Genomic DNA, 24,177 nt, shown 5'->3' with positions numbered 1-24,177 from the left:
CGGCAATCTGTCATAAGCTTTCTCTAAATCTACAAAGACACAATGCAACTCTTTCTGGCCTTCTCTATACTTCTCAATCAACATTCTCAAAGCAAACATCGCATCTGTGGTGCTCTTTCGTGGCATGAAACCATACTGCTGCTCGCTGATCATCACCTCTCCTCTTAACCTAGCTTCTATTACTCTTTCCCAAATCTTCATGCTGTGGCTGATCAACTTTATACCTCTGTAGTTGTTACAGTTCTTCACATCGCCCTTGTTCTTGAAAATTGGTACCAGTATGCTTCTTCTCCACTCCTCAGGCATCCTCTCACTTTCCAGGATTGTGTTAAACAATCTAGTTAGAAACCCCACTGCCATCTCTCCTAAACATCTCCATGCCTCCACAGGTATGTCATCAGGACCAACTGCCTTTCCATTCTTCATCCTCTTCATAGCTGCCTTCACTTCCTCCTTGTTAATCCACTGAACTTCCTGATTCACTATCCCAACATCATCCAACCTTCTCTCTCTCTCATGTTCTTCATTCATCAGCCCCTCAAAGTATTCCTTCCACCTTCTTAGCACACTCTCCTCGCTTGTCAGCACATTTCCATCTCTATCCTTGATCGCCCTAACTTGCTGCACATCCTTTGCAGCTCGGTCCCTCTGTCTAGCCAATCGGTACAAGTCCTTTTCTCCTTCCTTAGTGTCTAATCTGTCATACAACTCACCATATGCCTTTTCCTTTGCCTTCACCACCTCTCTCTTTGCTTTACGCTGCATCTCCTTGTACTCCTGTCTACTTTCTTCATCTCTCTTACTATCCCACTTCTTCTTTGCCAACCTTTTCCTCTGTATACTTTGCTGTACTTCCTCATTCCACCACCAAGTCTCCTTGTCTTCCTTCCTCTGTCCTGATGACACACCAAGTACCTTCCTAGCTGTCTCCCTCACTACTTCTGCAGTGGTTTTCCAGCCATCTGGCAACTCTTCACTACCACCCAGTGCCTGTCTTAACTCCTGCCTGAACTCCACACAACAGTCTTCCTTCGGCTGTGTCTTCACTCGCTTCCTCTTCTTGGTCTCCAAAGTCATCCTACAGACCACCATCCGATGCTGCCTAGCTACGTTCTCCCCTGTCACCACCTTGCAGTCTCCAATCCCTTTTAGATGGCGCCTTCTACATAAGATATAGTCCACCTGTGTGCACTTTCCTCCACTCTTCTACGTCACCCTGTGTTCCTCCCTCTTCTTGAAATATGTATTCACCACAGCCATTTCCATCCTTTTTGCAAAATCGACCACCATCTGTCCTTCCACATTTCTCTTCTTGACTCCATACCTTCCCATCACCTCCTCATCACCTCTGTTCCCTTCACCAACATGTCCATTGAAGTCCGCTCCAATCACCACTCTCTCCTCCTTGGGTACCCTCTCCACCATGTCGTCCAACTCACTCCAGAATTCTTCTTTTTCATCCATCTCACACCCAACTTGCGGGGCATATGCGCTGATAACATTCAGCAATAAACCTTCAATTTCCAGCTTCATACTCATCACTCTGTCTGACACTCTCTTCACCTCCAGTACACTCTTGACATACTCTTCCTTCAGAATTACCCCTACCCCATTTCTCCTCCCATTCACACCATGGTAGAAGAGTTTGAACCCACTTCCAATACTCCTGGCCTTACTCCCCTTCCACCTGGTCTCTTGCACACACAGTATGCCTACCTTTCTTCTTTCCATCATGTCAGCCAGCTCTCTCCCTTTACCAGTCATAGTGCCAACATTCAAAGTTCCAACTCTCACCTCCACATGCCTACCCTTCCTCCTCTCTAGCTGATTCAGGGAACTCAGAGGACTGGCTAGCATATCGCTGTTTTAAGAAACAAAGTGACCAAATTAAATAAATAAATAAATAAAAGACCATACTACCAATCTAGAATTGAAGACATTTAAAAAGGACAGTAAAAAACTTTGGAGTACTCTCACTCAAATCATGGGTAAAAATAAAATGGGCAAAACGCCATCATTTATTGAATCGGGTGATGGCTTCATCACCAAGCCCCTAGAAATGGCAAATTATTTCAACGAGTACTTCATAAGTAAAGTAAACACTATAAGAAATAACATGCAGCCTGTAAATGGTAAATTATCTGATTCAATTATAAAAATAAAAAAAAACATATCATGCAGGACAAAGAATGTGAATTTGAGTTTTTGGTCACTAATATCTTGGAAATTGAAAAGCTATTTTCCAAATTAAAATGCGACAAACCCTGTGGTCATGACAATCTAGACAGCACACTCTTAAAGCCGTCAGCTGGAATTGTGGCTAGTCCTATCTGTCATATTTTCAATTTAAGTTTTAATGAAGGAATTTTTCCTCAAGTATAAAAGGTAGCGAAGGTTACCCCTGTACCGAAAAATAGAAAAGAATCATTCACTGGACCAAATAATAGGCCAATAAGTTTTTTACCTGTATTGAGTAAACTTATGGAAACAATTGTATTTAAGCAAATTCAAACTTACTTCTCTATTAATTGCATCAATTCTGACTTTCAACATGCTTATAAAACTGGCTATTCAACAGGCACAGCTCTTACACAATTGACAGATGATTGGCTAAAACAAATTGACAGTAAATTATTGGTTGGAACAGTGCTGTTGGATTTTAGCGCAGCTTTTGATATCTTAGACCATGAACTGATACTTATAAAACTAGCAGCGTATAGTTTCAAACTCTCAGCTATTGACTGGATGAAAAGCTACCTGTTCAACAGAAAACAATGTGTCATGTTTAAAGGAACTTTGTCAAGAATTAAGACACTACAATGCGGTGTTCCTCGAGGAAGTTGCCTTTGACCTCTACTATACTCGGTATTTGTAAACGATATGCCACATATTTTTTTAAAATGCTCACACGGCAATTTACGCAGACGACACTACAATATATGCTTCCGCAAAGAATGCCACAGACTTGAGGAGTCTACTTCAAGATGAGTTAATGCAGATTTCTAATTGGGTCACTGAAAATAAGCTAAAACTGAATATATCCAAAACGAAATGTCTTGTTATTTGCTCAAAGCATGCTCAAAGAAAGGAACACAGACCGTGTAGTTCTTTGCAAGGTGCTGATATTGAACAAGTGAAGGAGGCCAGATTGCTGGGGGTTACATGATGAAACACTCTCTTGGACTACTCACATTAATAATATTGTAACAGAAATGAGCAGAAGTATTTCAATCATTAGAGGGAGTGCCCAGCAATCTGGTCAAATGCATCTAAACAAGAATTAAATAAAATCCAGCTTACCCAAAATAGAGCTGCAAGACTCACTCTGCATTTGTCAATTAGAAACAACGTTGAAAGAATGCATAAAGAACTGTCATGGATGAGAGTCATTGAGAGATTAGCTTGTACCCTGATTCTGTTTATGAAAAACATTTATATGCTACGCAAACCTGCTTGCCTCTCCTCTCAGCTGTAGCTTACTAGTGATGGTCATGACTATGGCAATAGACATGCTGGGGGGGTCATTTCACCTTGCCTAAACCCAGAAGTGATGCCTTAAAAGAGACTGTAATGTACAGGGCAATTACCTCCTGGAATGGACTTCCCCAGCATTTGGCTTCAGTTACCAGCAGAGTTGGATTCAAGAAGAAGCTGAGGGAATATGTAATGCAGAAAGATGTTGTTTTAGATTAGGTTTATTTTTTATGTCTGTTTACTGTATTCTGTTATGAGTTATGTCTGCTTTATTTTAATCATTTCAATATATTATTTTAATTTAATTTAAATAAATCATTTTTTCTCATTTACGGGAATTGTTTTTGTTTTTTGTCTAATTGAGTATGATGCATATAGATAATTTCGTGTAGTTTGACTTAAGCCATTTCATAGCTGTCTCCTCTATTGTTTTGTCAACGTGGCAGCGGTTGCCTGGGATATGTGATCTGGCTACACTGATTGCTCCAGCGTGCAAAAGTTTCTCTGAACCAGGATGTGTTTCCTCAATGTGTTCAAGAAAGCATCCAAAGTATGTGAGGAATCTAGCATAATTCTTCTGATCTGAGCAGAAAAAGAGGTCTGGCATGATGTTTATGGCAGCTTTGTACCCATCATAGTCATTCATTTTGATTACGCTGTTCATTGACAGGACAAGCCAGATGCAGTCCATCTATTCCATTCAAAACCGGCCAGTTTCTCCCAGCTCCCCCTTTCTCACTCTTTCTCTAAATGAATTGTATTCTGTTATGTGGTGAGATATATCAGCCGATGATAGAACTTCAGTTAGAGTAGATTCATTCGGGGTATGTTTTTCCAGAAAAAATGTACCTTCAGCTGAGAGTGCTCCGTGAGTTTCCAGATACTTGTCATAGAGGAGTCTCTCAAGACCTTCTAGCATCGACTTGTGTGTGTTCATAGCTCTGTCCCAATTCTTTCCATCAGTGACCCCAGCCACAGAGCCTGTGGTGATCAGTTTTGCTTCCAAAGCCACTTCGACCCATCCACTCCCTTGACAGTATCTTTGGCCTATACCTTTCAAGTAAGCTCCACAGCAATGGAGTGTACCAATGAGGATGATGTGCTTTTTATATTTTTCAGGTTCATTCCATATTAGAGGGTAGGCTTTCATGCAAACACCTAGGTCAAATGTACTGATGGTGTACTCTTGTCCAGCTTCAGAGGATGCGACTTGGCTGCATCTAAGGCATTCTTGAATGGTTGTCAAGTCGGTTATGGGAGCATTGATCATGGGATATACCCAATTGTGGTGAGGCATTTTGGAGAACGGCCAGTAACAGACACCCAACCTGACAGACCAGGGATGTGCTGATCGCCGGAGTTGATTTTACGAGCAATGACCCAAATTATATCACTATCTGATGATTTTGAGTGGTATGTGGATGTGTTATTTGAATTGGATGACTCCAAGTTAGCTGGTTCAGATCGTTTCCGCTTGTAGTAAGTTGGCAACTCCTGAGCAGGACTTTTAAATGATCGTTGTTTTTTTGGAGGTTGAGTGTTCGGATTAGTGTAGGCTGACTCTTGTGTCGGCTGTGTTGTGGTCAGAGCTACTGCATCTGCACAGGACCCTTGATCCTGCAGGTAGATGCCTACAGCGGTATGAATGGACCCTGCCCCATATACATCTGATACTAGCTGATCAAAATTGTCCCTGTCACAATGGAAGACTGCTCCATCAGGTTGTCTCTTGATAACATCTGAGTTGCTGATTAATGAAGCACTTTCCACAATTGAATTTGCCAGAGCCGTTTCAAGTTCTATTGAGTATGTGTAGGACTCACAGTGGCCAAGTCTATTTATCAGAGTGGTGATGCTCTTGGATCGGAAGAGATGGCGTAGTGTCATACATAGTAAGATGTGTTTCTTCATCTTCCATTGACCTGCTGTAACTGCTCTGCAGATGTCTTGAGAAATTGATGATGCCAGATTGTCCTCCCGATATGATGGCTTCCTCTCACCGCAGATTAGGTTTAAAACAAATTGGAAAACCTCAGAAGGAATCTCCTCTTTTGGGTCAGGGAGATCCTGAGCTCTAGCAGGCCAAGGGAGTGGTTCAGAATTTTTGAAGGCTTTTAGGATTTTCTTGTGAAGATCATGACTGATCTCTTTACTCCAATCAGTAATTCCCATCTCATAAGCTGAACGCACTGTCGTCTTCATAGATTCTTGGGATGTACAAAACACTAATGTGTCTTTGTATGGGCAAGATGAGAAGTCGATACTATCTTTGAGATCAGGACAGCATTCGATTTTTAGTCTCAGGTTATGGCTTGTTATCTGAGCAGGAGCTTCTTCTCCAAATTGTCTCAAGGTTTCATTATACAAAACAGTAAGATGAGCAAGTTTCACAACCTGACCCTTTTGAATAACTTCTGTTTTTATATGAACATACACCCCATTGAAAGCTTTACCGATCATTCCCTTCTTTGTAGTTATTTCATCCGCTGCAGCTGTAGTGTCAAGCTGAGGTGGTCGTTTTACTAAGTACTGCTTGCGACAGCAGTCATGAAATTGAGCCTCCTTAGCAAATAAATCAACTCCCTGGATTTTGCACAACAAATCCTCATCACCTAGTTCCATAGCTTTGTGCTCAATATTTGTGTATGCATTTGATTGGAATTTCTGCAAGCTATATCTATTGCCAGAAGCTTGCTTCACTGTGCCACTTTTGCAGAATATGCAATAATTTCCAAACAAAACGGAAGAATCCACATGCTCACGTGTTGGTCTAGTAGTGTATTTTTTCTGCTTGACAGTTTCTTGTTAAAGCACGGTTAGCATTACAGAAAAAAATGCGTTGACAGTTTTCATGATACCCACAATCAGCAGATAATTCATCAGGAATTGAGTCACAAACATCTGGCATGCCACCACAGTCAGACGTTTGTGTCAAAAGTTTGTTTTTCATGTCGTGGATTTCAGTAAATGCATTAAGTGGATCAGCCTTAGAAGAAAAGGCTACAAACTTAACATTTACTGTCCCCTTACAACCATGCAGAATGCAATTTCCCAGAGGTGACTGGGGCAGTGGCTATTTCTTCTGCTTTGACGAACTCTGGCAAGGTGTCCAGTCTTCATCATCTTGTCGTCTCTTTGGCATCTTGACTGATTCACAATGCAATCATCTTAAAATCAGTATTGCAATAATGAAATAGGGAGTACTATTCAGTGTGCCAATTCACATTGATTCAAATATAATGCTTTGCATTACAATTATTTCTCTTATCACCTCAAATGTGCAGACTGATAGTATTCCAACTGTAGCTACAACACACCTCATGAATATTGCAACCTCGCTAGCTTGATTGCAAAATTGTGCTTGCTAGCTAGCTAAAACTAAAGAGACTAGCTTAAATCATGTTAAGGTTGTTAAATATCAGTTTAATAAATATTCTAATCATTGTTACAATGCTTAGTCACTGGTCTAGAACCTAATACATACCTTCAATCTGTGGTGGCCTTGTGGTATTCAGGCTGCTTCTGATACAGCCCACAATTACCATGGCAATGGAAATCATACAGTGCATCCGGAAAGCATTCACACCCCTTCACGTTCCCCACATTTTGTTGTTACAGCCTTATTCCAAAATGGATTAAATTCCTTTATTTTCTCATCAATCTACACACAATACCCCATAATGACAAAGTGAAAAAGGTTTTGTAGAAATTTATTAAAAATAAAAAACTGAAATATTGCATGTACATAAGTATTCACACCCTTCGCTATGACACTCAAAATTGAGCTCAGGTTCATCCTGTTTCCACAGATCATCCTTGAGATGTTTCTACATCTTGATTGGAGTCCACCGGTAGTAAATTCAACTGATCGGACATGATTTGGAAAGGCTCACCCCTGTCTATATAAGGTCCCACTGTTGACAGTGCATGTCAGAGCAGATACCAAGCCATGAGGTCAAAGGAATTGTCTGTGGACCTCCGAGACAGGATTGTATCGAGGCACAGATCTGGGGAAGGGTACAAAAATATCTCTACAGCTTTGAAGGTCCCGAAGAGCACAGTGGTCTCCATCATTTGTAAATGGAAGAAGTTTGGATCCACCAGGACTCTTCCTAGAGCTGGCCGCCCAGCCAAAATGAGCAATCGGGGGAGAAGGGCCTTGGTCAGGGAGGTGACCAAGAACCCGATGGTCACTCTGACAGAGCTCCAGCATTCCTCTGTGGAGATGGGAGAACCTTCCAGAAGGACAACCATCTCTGCAGCACTCCACCAATCAGGCCTTTATGGTAGAGTGGCCAGACGGAAGCCTCTGCTCAGTAAAAGGCACATGACAGCCCGCTTGGAGTTTGCCAGAAAGCACCTAAAGGACTCTCAGACCATGAGAAACCAGATTCTCTGGTCTGATGAAACCAAGATTGAACTCTTTGGCCTGAATGCCAAACGTCACATCTGGAGGAAACCAGTCACCTCTCATCACCTTGCTAATACCATCCCTACAGTGAAGCATGGTGGTGGCAGCATCATGCTGAGGGGGTGTTTTTCAGCAGCAGGAACTGGGAGACTAGTCAGGATCGAGGGAAAGATGAATGGAGCAAAGTACAGAGAGATCCTTGATGAAAACCTGCTCCAGAGTGCTCAGGACCTCAGACTGGGGCGAAGGTTTACCTTTCAACATGACAACGACCCTAAGCACACAGCCAAGACAATGAAGGAGTGGCTTCGGGACAAGTCTGTGAATGTCCTTGAGTGGCCCAGCCAGAGCCCAGACTTGAACCCCATTGAACATCTCTGGAGAGACCTGAAAATAGCTGTGCAGCGACGCTCCCCATCTAACCTTACAGAGCTCGAGAGGATCTGCAGAGAAGAATGGGAGAAGTACCCCAAATATAGGTGTGCCAAGCTTGTAGCTTCGTACCCAACAAGACTTGAGGCTGTAATCGCTGCCAGGGGTGCCTCAACCAAGTAATGAGTAAAGGGTGTGAATACTTATATGTACATGCAATATTTCAGTTTTTTATTTTTAATAAATTTGCAAAAATTTCTACAAAACCTTTTTCGCTTTCTCATTATGGGGTATTGTGTGTAGATTGATAAGAAAAAAAAGGAATTTAATCCATTTTGGAATAAGGCTGTAACATAACAAAATGTGGGGAAAGTGAAGGGGTGTGAATACTTTCCGAATGCACTGTACATATCTGCTTTTTTCATATTTGAGGTACTGTAGGCCTATAGTGAAGACTTTCGGCCACAGCAAGAGTAATATTTGAGATAGAAAGGTCATCTTGGGCTCAAATTGAAGCTTAAGAACTAGGGAAGTTGTCTATACACAAGTGAGGCATACATATTCACCATAAAGTGCTGAAGAATAATCATTTTGATGATAATTTGTCAGGCTGCCAGTACCTGTTTTGTCTTTTTGGGGATGGTGTGGGTGATATCTTAAAATTGAGTTGCAGCAAGCCCCAGAATCATATTTTCCTGCTTCCCCCTATGTATCAGGATACTCTCTGCCAAATTTCATTCTTGTATGACTATTTATGCCATTGTAGTACCTTAATATTTGCATGTACATAATTTGGCCAGGAACATGGCTCAAAAATGGGGTTTTTGGCCCCCTGTGGCCAAACGGGGTCAAGTTGGGGGTGCTCGTTATCAACTCCTGATGGCCCAAGGTATAGGCTAACAGGAAATAATAGTGGAAAAAAGGTAGCAGAAAACATCCTGAGGGCTGGTCCTGGCTCCCGGCCTATAACAACATTTACCAGTGTCCAACTTCGAATACTTAATTTGAAATTTCCCACCTGGCTTACTGAACTTAACAATATCTACAAGGCCTAGCTCCAAAGTACATGTGTTAATAAGCCTTCAAAAACTGAGATATACTAGAAGATGAATTTGATATCAAACACGACTGGCTGAAAAGTAAACTAAATGTTTTAACATTCAGTTTTCAAAAACATTTCCAGGCCTGGGAAATACAGTTGTCAAATTGTATGACTTTTTTTTTCTTATGACAATAGACATCCCATTTACTTCTCTGTCAGACAGTTTTCATACACACACCAGTGACCTTACTCCTTTCTCTCAACACCTGTTTTATCCCGTTTTCCAGCAAGAGCGTTATTCTCTTTCCTGGTAAGCCGGACGGAGCGTGCTATTTGGTACATTTGCAGTTTGTCTCTGGCCAGAGTTCCTGTTTTGAATGGAAATGCTGTGATCTCTCCCGTGAAGTGCGGAGAGTGCTGTCTATCGTAATGGAAACAGGAAGTTGCAGATCAAAGACAAACCATTTATTCTCTACTTGCACTATCAAGCAAAGTTGCTGTGAAGCAAATTTATGTCTGTTCACGTATGCATATGCGAGTCAGAGTTATACCATATATAACCACATTCCCAACTAAATGTCATTCTGTTGTACATTGAGACTCAATGTCCTGTAAAGTGATTCATCAAATAAGGCAATAAAGGCAATCACCTAATTAGCCATGGTTGTTAAACCAGGATGTCTGCTGTGGATTTACATCCATATCTAATTGGTTTTCAGGCATTTTAATGGCTTGTTTGACTGATCACACTGGCCAGTTTGGCATTTAACCCAGTGTAACAACCATGAAATTCTTGTAATTTGGAGCGATGATGGTTTAAATTGATATTACCCATGACCTAACTCAGGTTGTAACTTCCTTGAAGGGATGGAGATACTGCAGCCAGGGATAGGCCACCACACTCCGGTACAGTCAGGTACTCGGTCACTGATGATGGAGAGACTGTTTCCCCCAAACTGTGCAGACTGGGAGTCAGCATCTCACTGCTCTCGGGGGTCATTTGAGCCGTTGGGGTGTGGACCACCATACTTTGTGGGGTTGGGGAAGCTACCTGGATGGACACGCTTGAGTTGCCCGGCTGGGGGCTTTCGGGGAGATCTGTGCCAGCCGAGCCCACTGGAGACAAACAAAGACAACATTCCAAACAAATGTCAGCGAACCCCGATTCAGCCACTTACTGTCACTTGCTCACTGTGGCAGCTGCAAGGCTATTGTGACGACCTTTTGTTAGCTTCCAGTACGAGACAATGGTGTTCACCATCATGGATGTGAAGCAAGTTTGAATGGACCAGTTACACAACTGCAACAAACTCAGATGGGTTGTAAATGATGCCTGTGAAGGCTGTTTTGCTATATTAACAAACTAATGGGGGATGTGTGTTTAGGCTAGCTGCTAAAGCTGCTCTGTGCTCATAAAACTGAGACAGATGATGATGACATCTAAAATGACCAATGAGAGTCGAGGACAGTCAGGTGATTCATGAGTTGTTGAAAGTTTCACCTGTCTATTGCGCCCATGACCTTTTGACCATGCAGGCATTGCCGTGTATCTGTTCTGTCAGTCTGAGAGGCAGCGGGGATCTTCCAGTTGCCTCATTGTTTTTTTTATCCACGTTTGACTGATTCAGTTTCAGACTGTGAAATGTGTAATGGCGGATGGGGTATCGTATGGTTGTGCTCTCAGTCAAATGAGCTCAGTGCAGCTGTTGGTGGATCAGCTTCAAGAGCATGGATACAGGGGTGTGGGGGGGGGCTTCATGCTTCTCTGAATTTCACTCTGTAATTTCTCTATCCTGCTCTCTGCCCTCCTCTCGCTCTCTATCTCTGGCTGTCTGTCCCTCTCTCTCTCTCTCTTTCACTGTCCTAAGTAGGGGTCATTCATCTCTTTCTCTCTCTCTCTCGCCTCTGTGCCGGGGCAGTGCTCGCTTCATTACGTCCAAAACAACAACAACGGTCAAACCAGGAAACAAACTGCAACTTCAGCACCCACGCCCGGCAAGGTCTCTGTCTCTCCCTCACTGGCACTATTTCTCATAGCCACTCTCTCTCACTCTCTCTCTTTCGCTCTCTCTCTCTCTGAACATATATATATACACCAACATATATATTGTATTATATAATATTTTATGATATGTAGTATATATATATAATATATTGCATTATATTGTTGTGTGTGTGTGTGTGTGTGTGTGTGTGTGTGTGTGTGTGTGTGTGTGTATATATATAAAGCTTTGTTGAAAGAAACACTCAATGGTATTTACTTGACTCACTGGATTTTATATATATACTATGTATATATATTAGTTGAGCACTTTTCCCAGGTTGAGTGTTTCTTTTACCAAATATATATATATATATATATATACACACACACACACACACACACACATATATATATATAATTATATATATAATCTTCCCTGATTTTCTCCTGTATCTTTTTTATATCAAATTCTGTTACTTCCTTTCCTCATGACAAACACACACACACACACACACACACACACACACACGTAGAGGACTATGTCTCTCCAGGCCCCCTGCTAGAATACTAGAATGAGAGGTTAGCAGCGGTAAAACTGTAGCAGCATCAGTAGCGGTAGCAGCAGTTAGCCGTTAGCATGGCAGGACTGTCTCTCCCTGGTGTAAGAATGTTCGCTGCACCATCACTAATCCACTGAGAGCCTTTGTTTTGTGGAATGTGTGAGTCAATGTGGAAACGACCTGCGCCTGTGTGCCCGGTGTTGTTCAGTGTTTGCATCTGCAACAAAAACAAAGGTGCCATAACGCAAAGCTTTGGAAACTGCGTTGTACGTTGCTGTGTGTCTTGAGTGTTGTAAACACTCTTTTTAAAGCACATGGTTCATTTTGTTCTCTTTTTGTATAGAGTTTTGTTCAACAGAGTGTGTGTGTGTGTGTGTGTGTGTGTGTGTGTGTGTGTGTGTGTGTGTGTGTGTGTGTGTGTGTGTGTTTTCAAGGACAAAGCTTAGTCACTGTCCTCCAGTGGTAAACCCAGTCAGTTACAAGCCAGCCACAGTGGACATGGGGGTACATTCTCAGCTGTTCTCAACCATCTTCCACATGACCCCCCCCCCACACACACACACATGCACACATACATGCACACACAAAAGCCTGCAGCCATTTTATACCATTTTATGACTTCAATTTTTCCCTCCTCCATCCTCCCTGTACTGGTTTCTATTTTTCTTAGATGTGTACCACGCCCCCCCTCCCTTGCTCTATCTGGATGGCACACAAACACACTCTAAGCCCTGCAGACATTTCCTTTCTCTTCTTTACTCTCTATCCCCCCCCCTCTCTCTCTCTGTCCTGCCCTCATTCTCTCTAGCTGTCACTACTCTCAGCATTCTCATCTCCTTGCTTTCCCTTCAAAGCCCTGCTGGGAAGGATGAATACAGTAATGCTGCAGCTGTGTGCCTGTGTGTGTAAGTGTGTTAGCATGCATGTGGGTGCATGAGCGCTCAGGTTACAGAGTGCTGCTATGTGACATATGGGTTCATAAATGGATGTGTTGATATGTATATAAAAATATGTGTTCAACTTGATATGTATTTATTGTGAACGTCTTTGTGTGTGTCCGCGTGTATATATGTGCTGCGATCTTCCTTGCTATGCCATCAGAGGTTGTTGTGAGCTGTCGCACAAGGTTTAAGATCAATGGTATTGCTTGACCAGCAAGCCTGAGGCCTGGCACATTGTGATAGGAGTCAGCTTGTGTGTGTGTGTGTGTGTGTGTGTGTGTGTGTGTGTGTGTGTGTGTGTGTGTGTGTGTGTGTGTGTGTGTGTGTGTGTGTGTGTGTGTGTGTGTGTGTGTGTGTGTGCATGTGCGTGCTCTAACCTTGGCTCGCTTGTTGAGCCCAGAATTCCTGGACAGTTTTGTCGATGCCATGGTTCTCCTCTCTCAGCTCTCTTTGCCACTGCCGCAGCTCTTGCACATCTGGACGCACTCTGACCTAGAGGTACTCACACACACACACACACACACACACACACACACACACACACACACACACACACGCAAAGTCAGACACCCATGTACACAGCCTGAACGTCCATGTTCCTAAAAGACACAAGCATAAATGTATATAATCAATCATTATCAATAAAACTAAATTAGGCTACGGCGGGCGGCACAGTGACGCAGTGGTTAGTGTGGTCGCCTCACAGCCAGGAGGTTCTGGGTTTGAGCCCTGGGATAGTCCAACCTTGGGGGTCGTCCCGGGTCGTCCTCTGTGTGGAGTTTGCATGTTCTCCCCGTGTCTGTGTGGGTTTCCTCCGGGTGCTCCGGTTTCCTCCAACAGTCCAAAGACATGTAGGTCAGGTGAATCGGCCATACTAAACTGCCCCTGTGTGTGTGTGTGTGTGTGTGTGTGTGTGTGTGTGTGTGTGTGTGTGTGTGTGTGTGTGTGTGTGTGTGTGTGTGTGTGTGTGTTGTGTGTGTGTGTGTGTGTGTGTGTGTGTGTGTGTGTGTGTGTGTGTGTGTGTGTGTGTGATGGCCTGGCAGCCTGTCCAGAGTGCCTCCCCGCCTGCTGCCCAATGACTGCTGGGATAGGCTCCAGCATCCCCTGCGACCCTGAGAGCAGGATAAGCAGGTCGGATAATGGATGGAAGGCTGCGATGCAGTCTATACCAGGTCAGTTAGTTTTAAACTAACAATACTGTATAAAGTGGACATGTGGTCCCGATAAACTATGATCCCAAGAGTGGCAGGTATAACGGCATGACTTCTTGTTTGTGTACAATGTGTATACACACTTGGGCAGCAGAGTACACAAAATTTGCCCAGCTCCCTCATAGACTGATTTAACCTAACTTCATCTTTCCACGCTCCCCTGCATGTACGCCCAACCACTGGCTGCCCTCTTGTTCTTATCTCCTTCTACACACACACACACACACACACACACACACACACACACACACACACACACACACACACACACACACACACACACACACACACCATCCTCTGCGGTCCTGCCCCCCAACACCATCATGTCAGTCACTACCTCACACCCCCACACTACTCCCCCTCTACCCAACCCTAGCTTTCCCCCCCATGACTCCCTCCTTCTGTGGTGAAGGGGCCTGCCTCAGCTAGCTGTTAGCAGTGCGTTATATTGTTGTGGGGCAGTTGTATTGGGGGAGGAGGCAACAGTTAATTCAGCACTGGGTGTCGGAATGAGGCAACCGCCCCCATGTTGACAGACGATACCATAGACATGGAAATGAGGGGGAAGGTCAGAGGTTTTTTGGGGAGGGGGGGAGTCGAGAGTTGGGAGTGGAATTGGGGGTACATCTGTGTGGTCAGTCTTATTCTCCGTCTCGCCATCTTTGTGTGAATTTTGCCAGCCACCAGCGGCGGCCATGTGAAAATGTGTTGTGAAATGATAAGAGGTGCAGCGGCGTCTTACTCCCTGTAGAGTCGACTCATTGGGAGTCATCAGGTTTCACCAGGATGACGACAATTTGAGTGTGTTGGTGCGGCACCTGAACAGGTTGCTGGGTCGAGTGTGAATCTATGCAGCCGGCTAGTGGAGGCGAGGTTTTGTTTTGACTGCGAATGCAAATCCAGTCGAGCACTTGACGATGTGTGTTTGCGCGTTATCGTGTGTATTTGTGTGGGTGTGTGTCTGCATGCATGCCAGAGCGAGAGGGACAGTGTACGCACGTGATCCTGTTAACACGGCAGCAACTTAGGGTGTGTGTCTTTTCCTTCTGCTTCCCATCATTAGTGAGGCTTTTGACAAAATTCTTTGGGCTTATTGTGTAGGTCAACATGCACGTGGTATTGTGTGCGCATGTGTGTGTGTTTATGCACACGTGAGTCCGTCTTCTCGTGCCGTCTCTGTGTGCGCGCATGTGTGCAGGGGCTTTTCAAACATGATTAAATTGAGGAGCAAGACTGACGAGGAGCACTGATGCACACACTGAGCACGCACGCGCACTGGTGAGCACGTGGAGGCCAACACATACGCAAAGTTGAGCACACACAAAACATACACGAACACGCACACACTCGGTGGCGGTGCAGAGAGAGAGAGACCCTATCCCAGCTAATCTCTTCTGGCGTCCTCTCTTGCACCGGGGAAAAGGCCCAAAAGCAGCCCAACCAGACAACTTGAACACACACACACACACACACACACACACACACACACACACACACACACACACACACACACACACACACACACACACACACACACACACACACACACACAAGCAGACTTTACACTCAACATAGGGAGCCTTAAGAGCCTCGGTTCTCTGTACCAAGCTGTCTAACGGGCTGAGCCTCCTTCTCATTTTCTAACAGATAGACCAGTGACCCCTAAATACATTCATATATCAATCCATGCACCGCATTCCTGCATGCACCCTTCTAGACAAATACACGTACATTAATCCATCCATCCATCCACCCGTTAAACTACTTGTGTTGTAGCTGCGGAGGTAGAGGGTGCTGCGAGAGTAGGGTGCTATACTGTGACAATCTCAGGAACCAGGAACAATTTATTTGTCATTTCATTTTTTTTCTTTTTGGATTTTTCCTCCTTTTTCTCCCCAGTTGTATCCGGCCAATTACCCCACTCTTCCGAGCCGTCCTGGTCACCGCTCCACCCCCTCTGCCGATCCGGGGAGGGCTGCAGACTACCGCATGCCTCCTCCCATACATGTGTAGTCGCCAGCCGCTTCTTTTCACCTGACAGTGAGGAGTTTCACCAGGGGGACGGAGCATGTGGGAGGGTCACGCTATGGGTGCAGCGACCAGGACACGTACCCACAGCCTGCTTCCCACCCACAGACAAGGTCAGTTGTTTCTGTTGGGACGCCCGACCAAGCCGGAGGCATCACGGGGATTCGAACCGGCGATCCCCATGTTAGTAGGCAACGGAATAGACTGCTACATTACCTGGATGCCCCCCTTGTCATTTCATCTTATGTACCAGTATGTATACACAAAAGAAACCAAACTCTGTTTCCCCCAGCCCATAGCAGTGCAACACAAAAGACAAAAAAAACCTATCGAAAAACCACCAAAAACGTACAAAAGCAGAGAGAACGAAGCAAAAACAGCCAACAACACAGTCCACCCAGTACAACGCCGCCCACAAACCCCACCGTCCAGAGAGTGAACGCCAGCTGGGATGACTGTTGGAACTGCCGGTCTGCATGGGCTCGCAGTTAGCTTCCGTGTCCTGTCAGACCGCCCTCGGCTCCTCAGACGCAGCTCCGGGTAGCAGACCAGGCCCCCTCAGCCGAGCCAATGCTAGCTCTCCAGCCAGACACCTCCGACATGCCTCCCCCGCGCTCCACACGACGACACAAACGCACACACAGACAAAAACGCTGCACGGTCGACACTGGGCGAGGCCGCCACCAGACCGCCCTGGTGTGGTGTTGCCTCTCAGGCAGGGCTGTGGGCTAGCAGTTAGCTTAGCCTGCCCCGCTCGCCTCCTCCTCGAGCCCACAGGATGCGGCTGACCAAGCTCTCTCAGCTGATCCCGCGCCAGCTCTCCTAGCCAAGCGACATCGACGCTCAAAATAAAAACTTGACATGATGACACAAACATAGACGCAGACATAGATGTGGACAAAGGCACCGCATAATCGGCACTGGGTGAGGCCGCTGCAAATGCGAGTCCGTGCCGCCGTCCTCCATAGACATGAAGTAGTCCATGTGATTATGTGTACATGCCACAAGAATCTGTGTAGGTCCAATCAACCAAAAAACAGGCTCACCACTCCAAAATCACCCTGTCTCAGTAGAGCCAGGATGCCCCATATCCCTATCTCCCTGCAGGAAGAGAGAGGCGAGGACTGTCCCTGGTGTCCCTGGCCACTGAATTGAGCCCAACTTTCTGCGCTGTGTCATCATAACTGATGTCAATGCACATTGCCTGGCCTTGACTTTACATGGGCCTTGCCTTGAAACTCTTTGAGGTCACTAGTGTTACGCCACTGGTGTACTGGCCTAATGTGAACCAATTCATGCAGCTCCCAGATCATTCAGCTGTAATCACAGACCTTGTCCTGCGGGGAGGAATACAGCCGTGTGTGTGTCTGTCTGTCCGATACGTTCCTCTAGCTACGTCAGTTCATGTCAAGTGGAGCGCTCGGTGCAATGCCCCATTTTCCGACAATGTGCGAGGCTCCACCAGGATTTCCTCAGCTAGCTAGGACCAGGGTTGCTTCAACTGGCCGGACACGTTTTTATGAAGTGACTTGCCAAAAAGTGAACATGAAAACTATGTTTCTGTGTCACTGTGTTTGTGTATACCCATAAAGCAATCTCCCCTCAAGAGACAAAAACACTCTTCTGCTAAAAGAGGGGTTAGAATCACAATTGGTTATAGACCCTGGACAGCCAGGAAGAACCATTTATGCATTTTATTCAGCCCGAGTTGGTTGGACTGAGCTGGACAGGGAGGGCCTTCGGTGTGCTAGTTGAGATGAGACTTACAGTATACCTATATATCCAGGCTATCCTGGGCCAGATGGGTCTGGGTTAAAGCCAAGACAAAGCTGATATATCCTGATCAATCTTCCATTTTTTTCCCCCCCAACTGGGATACATTGGATTTGTTAAGATCCCATTGGTCTTTCTCCATGACCACCGCCTAATAACTGGAATCAATAATTGGATATAAATATTCATTACAGAGCCACCGCTCTGCTCTATCTCAGCTCAACCAGACGTGGGAGATCTGAGAGGTGCTAGCGATGATTGTCTGTGTGTGTGTGTGCAAGTGTGTTACAGTAGCAGCCGTGGATGAGTGGATTAGAGCTAGGCTAAGGCACAATGTGTAAAGAAGATTATGTAATATGTTTAGACCTAGCAAGTCTTCATAGTGCTCTGCGAGGGAAACAAGAGACAACCACATTGTCTGGGTCATATACGTGGGATTGTGTGAGTAGTATGCGTGTGTGGGCTGTTGGTTGTGCGCTTCCAATGCTGCTCTTTTTTTTTACTCCCCCACATATTTCAGTGAATGTAGGGACAGAATTCTGGCCTGCACAAAAATGTCCCCCCCCCTTCTTCCTCGCATGCTGTCTGTGTGTCTGTCTTTGTACTCGCACACACTTACCCACATAAGCAAACACAGCCTCTGCAGTAAGCACTGCGTCAGGCAGGTTATATAACGGCAGAGTGTGAAATAGAGGGATGGCTGCAGGGGTAGGGGGACAGGAGCAGAAAACATGGGGAGACCGATGGGGGAAGGACTCAGTTTGATTGATAAGAAGCAAGAGGATCTCTCTCTGCCTCATTTGGTGAGGAGGGAGAAAGGAGGAAAAGGTTATGGGTCCTCAGAATTTGCTTCACAAGATGCTGAAACGTGCACACACACACACACACACACACACACACACACACACACACACACACACACACACACACACACACACACACACACACTCAGACTCCTGTGGGGCATGAAGCTTTGCAGAGCATCAGTGCTCCCACAGCTCAATAGTTCACAGTTGGCTGTGCTCGTGCTGCTGTCCTCGTCTCTGCTCTGCTAGCCACAGGGCTCTCACTGCTGCGTTCCTAAAGCCGCAACAGCAGCAGCAGCCTCTGCACAGTCCGATGCTTCTCAGAGCATGCCTTAGTTACCCTGCCTAAAACACTACTCCCTTATGTACCCTGCACAAGTCCTAATCTGTGTCCTTACGCGACACCCCCCCCCCTCAGCCTTGGACCCTAAACTTATTACCGGACTCCAAATGACGTTACAGCCTCACCAAGGCCCTGGCCCCCGAGACGCTCTCTCTCCCAATCCTTGCCTTCTACAGTAAACGCCGTATTTTTAGTGGGTTTCTCCATCTTGCCTCAGTCAAAGCGCTTGCTCTCTCTCTCTCTCTCTCTCTCTCTCTCTCTCTCTCTCTCTCTCTCTCTCTCTCTCTCTCTCTCTCTCTCTCTCTCTCTCTCTCTCTCTCTCTCTCTCTCATGCATTCGCCCTTTTCTCTCTCACTCCCACTCACTTCTTCCCTCCATTCATCCAAAATTAGCGCAAAGATAGCCGATAGCCTGGGCTTTAACAGCTATATTCTCCCTGCCATTTTTCTGTCTGCCTGCCTGCCTGTCTGTCTGCCTGTCTGTCTGCCTGCCTGCCTGCCTGCCTGTCTGCCTGCCTGTCTGTCAGTCTGTCCTCAAATCCCTAGAGGTTTGTGAATGCAGTGCTATCAGGGGCCCTCTGGAACCTCTGTTAGGACGTTATAAACACGGGGAATGGCAAACAATTGGCACACTACTGCCACCGAGTGTTTGAAAGAGAAATTAATTCTGGGGTTGCGTGCCCCCCCCCCCCACGGGTGTTCTAGCTTCTGTCTGTCTGTCTCACACACACACACACACACACACACACACACACACACACACACACACACACGCTCAAGAATGTGTAATTTCATGCACATCCTCAGACATTCAACAACATGTGCACACACGTGTACTTGTAAAAAACAATTAGATCACTTCAAGTCAAGTCAAGTCAACATGACACCACAATGTTGTTTTACACAGGATCTAAAACAGAGAATAGAAAGTTCAAAATATTACCTTCGATCATTACCGTGTCTTATACTGTAAAGACATAAATCTGGCTGAATTCATATGGTTGTGTGTGTGTGTGTACATGTTTTTGTGTGCATGTGTGTGTTTGTGTGTGTTTGTCTGGGGAAATGGCAGCTGTTTCCTCTGGTGGTGTCTATGTCTATTCATATCGCGCCTCAGAGCGTAGGACAGAATTAAGGCCGGCATCAACGATGACATAATCGAGCTGCTGAGGGAAAATACAGTGTGTGTGTGTGTGTGTGTCTGTGTGTGTGTGTCTGTGTGTGTGTGTGTGTGAGCGGCGCTCCCCAACAGAATAGGATTATACAATGAGGCCGTTGCAGGGATGACACGACTGTTGGCCACTGCTCATGCAGGACGGCACGTCACAGACCCAATCACATGCAGCCACGCAGGCTCACACAGTCGACCACACACATGCACCATCTTTGCGCGAGGTCGATTAAAGCGTCGTCGACTATTTGGCACTTCATACTTCTATGCCTTTTCTGGCTTGTAGTTTCCTCAGTGGATTTGAACCTTTTCGCATTTGTTCAACAAGGTTCTATGATGCACAGCTTTACACCTCCATGTCACCTGGTGACATAAGGCCATTAGACTAGCTTACGAACGGACATCAGGCATGGATGTCACTTTTTTTTTTTTTACAGTGGAATCAAGACAAGGCAGAGGTGCTCGTCGATAGCACTAAATCCCTAAATCCGTTTTAAAAACATGACACTGGCGGCCTTTTTTTTGTCCTCGAACTGATTTTAAAATCCTTCTTCGGTTTTAAGACTCTCCACAGCCTAGCGGCTCTGTATTTATCTGATATGTGTTCAGGCGTGGCCGAACAGGGCCCTCGGATCCTCTGGCAGTAGCACACCGTCTGCACCGACAGTGGATACCTGACACAGGCACTTGGCTGGGCATCCTATACCGTTTGTGGCCCAGCCCTTTGGGATAGTCTGTCAGAGAGCCCAACGTCGGTTAACCTTTCAGCACAACAATGACCCGAAGCATACAGCCAAGACAATGCTGGAGTGGCTTCGGGACGAGTCTCTGACTGTCCTCGAGCTGCCCTGACTTAACCCACATACAACATCTGAGGAGAGAAACGAAGCTAGCAGTTCACAGATACTTCCCATCCAATCTGACAGAGCGTGAGAGGATCTGCCAGGAAGAATGGGATAAACTGCCCAAATCCAGGTGTGCAAAGCTTGTAAAGACTTACCCGAGAAGACTCAAAACTGGAACTGCTGCCAAAGGGGCTTCTACAAAGTGCTGAATTAAGGGTCTGAATACTTATATAAATGAGAGATTTCGCTTTTTCATTTTTAATGAATTTGCAAAAATTTCTAAAAGCACTTTTCACTTTGTCATTTTGGGCTATTGAGTGCAGATTGATGGGCAAAAAATGGCAATTTTATCCATTTAAAATTAAATCTACAACACAATAAAGTGTGCAAAAAGTAAAGGGGTCTGAATACTTTCTGAAGTTATGGTAATTTCATTAGTTTTGAAAGGCCAATTCTACCTCTATTACTGATCAGCAATGAGATGTCTCTTAATGTATCTCTGAAGCACTTTGTGTCACGCAAAAGTTTATGAAATAGTGCTATGTATTCAAATAATGGAACTGTAAACCAGCCATACCACCCCAAAGTTGTAAATGGTCATTTACAACACAAAAACAATATAAGTGAAATTACAGCCTAACAACAGGAGTGCGGCTAAATAAAATGTAGAGCGTAAGCTTCATATTTTTTTCTTCCTATCAAACCGTTTCTTTTCAAGATTTTCAAGGCCTTAAAATAATCAAATTACATTTCAGTTCTCTTCCAGGCTCTCCAGAACGGCGTAGGAGCAATTTAAGTTCACTTACTTCAAAAACCTCAGCCTAAATCTACACCCTTGCCTTAGTATGAGGGATTAGAAAGCTCACCATCTTGCCTCTAACCTCAACCTACCTTGTATCCCCTCCAGGAAGCCTGGATGAGGAGAGCAGCCTGATCATCTGTCAGTAACAGAGACAGCGGGACAGGAGGCCTGGGACTGGGGGAGGATCAGGAGACACAGGGGACAGGAGAGGAGGAGAAGTCATCCTTACTTCATAAGAACAGAAACCACAGCTGCATACTGCGGGGCTAATCTGAGGATCACAGACTGTGTGTGTGTGTGTGCATGGGTCTGTGAGACTTCTTAGAGCCAGCTCTTTTTTTACCACCCCCCCATTGTCTTCCTCTTTTTCCTTAAAATAAAACTTTGCAGTTTGATTCATGTGCTGGCTAAGTTCCCTGAACTTCCCTTCCAACCAAATGCATAATTGCAGCAATATACAGAAAATACACACAATAATACAACTAATTGTAACGGATCTCTTTAGAAAATAATTTAGAGGGGCAGAGATGTTTTCCTAACATGGTAATTTGTGTGTGTGTGTGTGTGTGTCTTGTGTCTCACTCACTGTATACTGAGCCAGTCCTTGACAAAGGGGATGTCTTGGAATTTCACAGGACTCTGTCCTCTCCTGCGGGGGTTACAGCTGTGGGATGACAAAAACAAAAATAGCCAGTAGCTTTCCACTCTGTTTCCTTCACCGTACATCTCTCCGACTTCTTGCATAACTCACAATTCACACTTTTTTCTTTTTGCAAAGAGCACTTGAAAATTCCAGTGAACTTTGAAGGTACCCATCTGCTGAGGTGAAGTGAAGATTATTAGGTAAAATAAGAGCACTGGAGTGTCTCACTTGTACAGCCATTCTGTTAAGAAGTCACACGGGTTAAAAGCTGTTCTTCCCCTCTAAAAAAAAAAACAAACAAAAAAAACAACAACCATGTGTCAACGTACATATTGCATGTTGCCGAACTACAAGGTTTACTGTATGTGTCGTAAGGCACATACTACTACATACGTTCTTGTAGATTACAGTGTTATGTGGCACAAATTTATCCATCAATATGTTTCAGCTAGGCAAATTTTTAAAGTGCAGCAAGCCATACAAAAAACATTTAAGGTGACAAAATGTTGGCATTGTAGAATTTGTGCATGGGTGGATTTATGGCAGAATAGCAGGCCTGAAATGTGATATCTTTTTCTTTTTTTTTGGATCGGTAATATGTGTGTGATAGGAAATTCAGACCGGGAGACGCAGCTGTCTCTGGACCTCTCTCAGCATGGCTTCTAGTCCTGGCAGCAAAACTGGAAACAGATTCTTCTCCAAGAACTTGGTGACAGGGCCTGTCTCAAAATGCACACGCACGCACGCACGCACGCACGCACACGCACGCACACACACACACACACACACACACACACACACAAAGAGAGAGCTCAGGATAACAAATCTGTGTCAGCATTTACGGAAAACAATCCCGCAGGGCAAGTTCATGTAAAACTAACGGGGTCGAGGGCCACACGTTGCATCCTCAGGCGGCGACGGGCCTTCTGACTCCGTGGCCGAGCTTGCTCCGAGACAGGGTACCCAGCAAGAGCAGGGCGGCCGAGTAGAGGGTGGAAACTCTTCAAGGGGTCACCACGCACAAAAACCTGAAGGGACCAACCATCAAGAAATGCCCAAGTTATTGTAGCGAATTCGGGGGACAACGCAACCACAGGAAGTGCCGCGGCCGGGACGCGAACCCGTAGCGCCCGCACCGCAGGAGGCATCGCTGACCGCTAGACTACAGGGTCGGACCCGCCAGCTGGCGGCCAGCGTGTCTACTCATCCATGCACGTTACACTATATTCCCCACTGAAATGTATCTTAAAAAACTAATAATAATAACAAAAGCAGTTTGTTGGAAGTCTACCTTAGCGTCAGTGAGTCCACAGAAGCCTGGAGAACGCTTGCCGGCGCCGTACTGAGAAACCACGCTGCCCGTCCATACGGGGTTGGGATTACTGGGCGGCTCCGCGTCATACTCTTAAAAGTGAAACAGTGTAACCTATTTTTCTGGATTTACCCTGTTAGTGATTTGAAGTTCCTGTTATAAGCTGTTGCCACAGTATATGCCTTGAGCTCTTATTTTGAAGGCTGACGAGCGAGCGGAAGTGCTGTACTGTGGCAACAGCTTATAACAGGAACTTCAAATCACTAACATGCTAAGTCCGGAAAAATAGGTTACAATAACGTAAAATAAAAAAGAAAGAAAAACGGTTTGAATCGAGACGTCTAACGCCGGATGCACGTTACGGTTTCTGTTCATTCGATATCTTAATCTTACCTTCGCGCACTTGCGGCCGCAAAGACTTCTTATCATGGATAACCTTTGCCATTTCCCGCTGCGGTTG

The 24,177-nt window shown here is 45.2% G+C and overlaps 1 protein-coding gene across 1 annotated transcript; it reads right to left on the bottom strand.

The window, feature by feature from the left end:
• Window positions 1-9,993: 9,993 nt before the first annotated feature.
• Window positions 9,994-24,162, bottom strand: iqck (IQ motif containing K). The gene is made up of 9 exons (XM_056288455.1): window positions 24,111-24,162; window positions 23,697-23,809; window positions 23,287-23,433; window positions 23,027-23,128; window positions 22,634-22,686; window positions 22,349-22,426; window positions 21,852-21,936; window positions 13,162-13,276; window positions 9,994-10,415 (listed from the first exon to the last, which is right to left on the bottom strand). The coding sequence occupies exons 1-9, from the start codon at window positions 24,160-24,162 to the stop codon at window positions 10,138-10,140; spliced, it is 1,023 nt and encodes a 340-aa protein (XP_056144430.1). The 3' UTR covers window positions 9,994-10,137.
• Between the last annotated feature and the right edge of the window lie 15 nt (window positions 24,163-24,177).

Source organism: Lampris incognitus, chromosome 10 (assembly GCF_029633865.1).
Source record: "Lampris incognitus isolate fLamInc1 chromosome 10, fLamInc1.hap2, whole genome shotgun sequence".
NCBI lineage: Eukaryota > Metazoa > Chordata > Actinopteri > Lampriformes > Lampridae > Lampris > Lampris incognitus.
The sequence above is the reverse complement of the archived record's forward strand: the minus strand, read 5'-3'. Positions and strand labels throughout refer to the sequence as shown.

Excerpts from the sequence above, each read along its gene's own strand:
- iqck (XM_056288455.1), bottom strand. The coding sequence starts at position 24,162 with ATGGCAAAGGTTATCCATGATAAGAAGTCTTTGCGGCCGCAAGTGCGC. Across the intron at positions 22,687-23,026 it reads AGAGACAGCTGCGTCTCCCG|AGGGGAAGAACAGCTTTTAA; the intron begins GTCTGAATTTCC and ends TTTTTTTTTTAG. Across the intron at positions 22,427-22,633 it reads TTAACAGAATGGCTGTACAA|CTGTAACCCCCGCAGGAGAG; the intron begins GTGAGACACTCC and ends GTCATCCCACAG.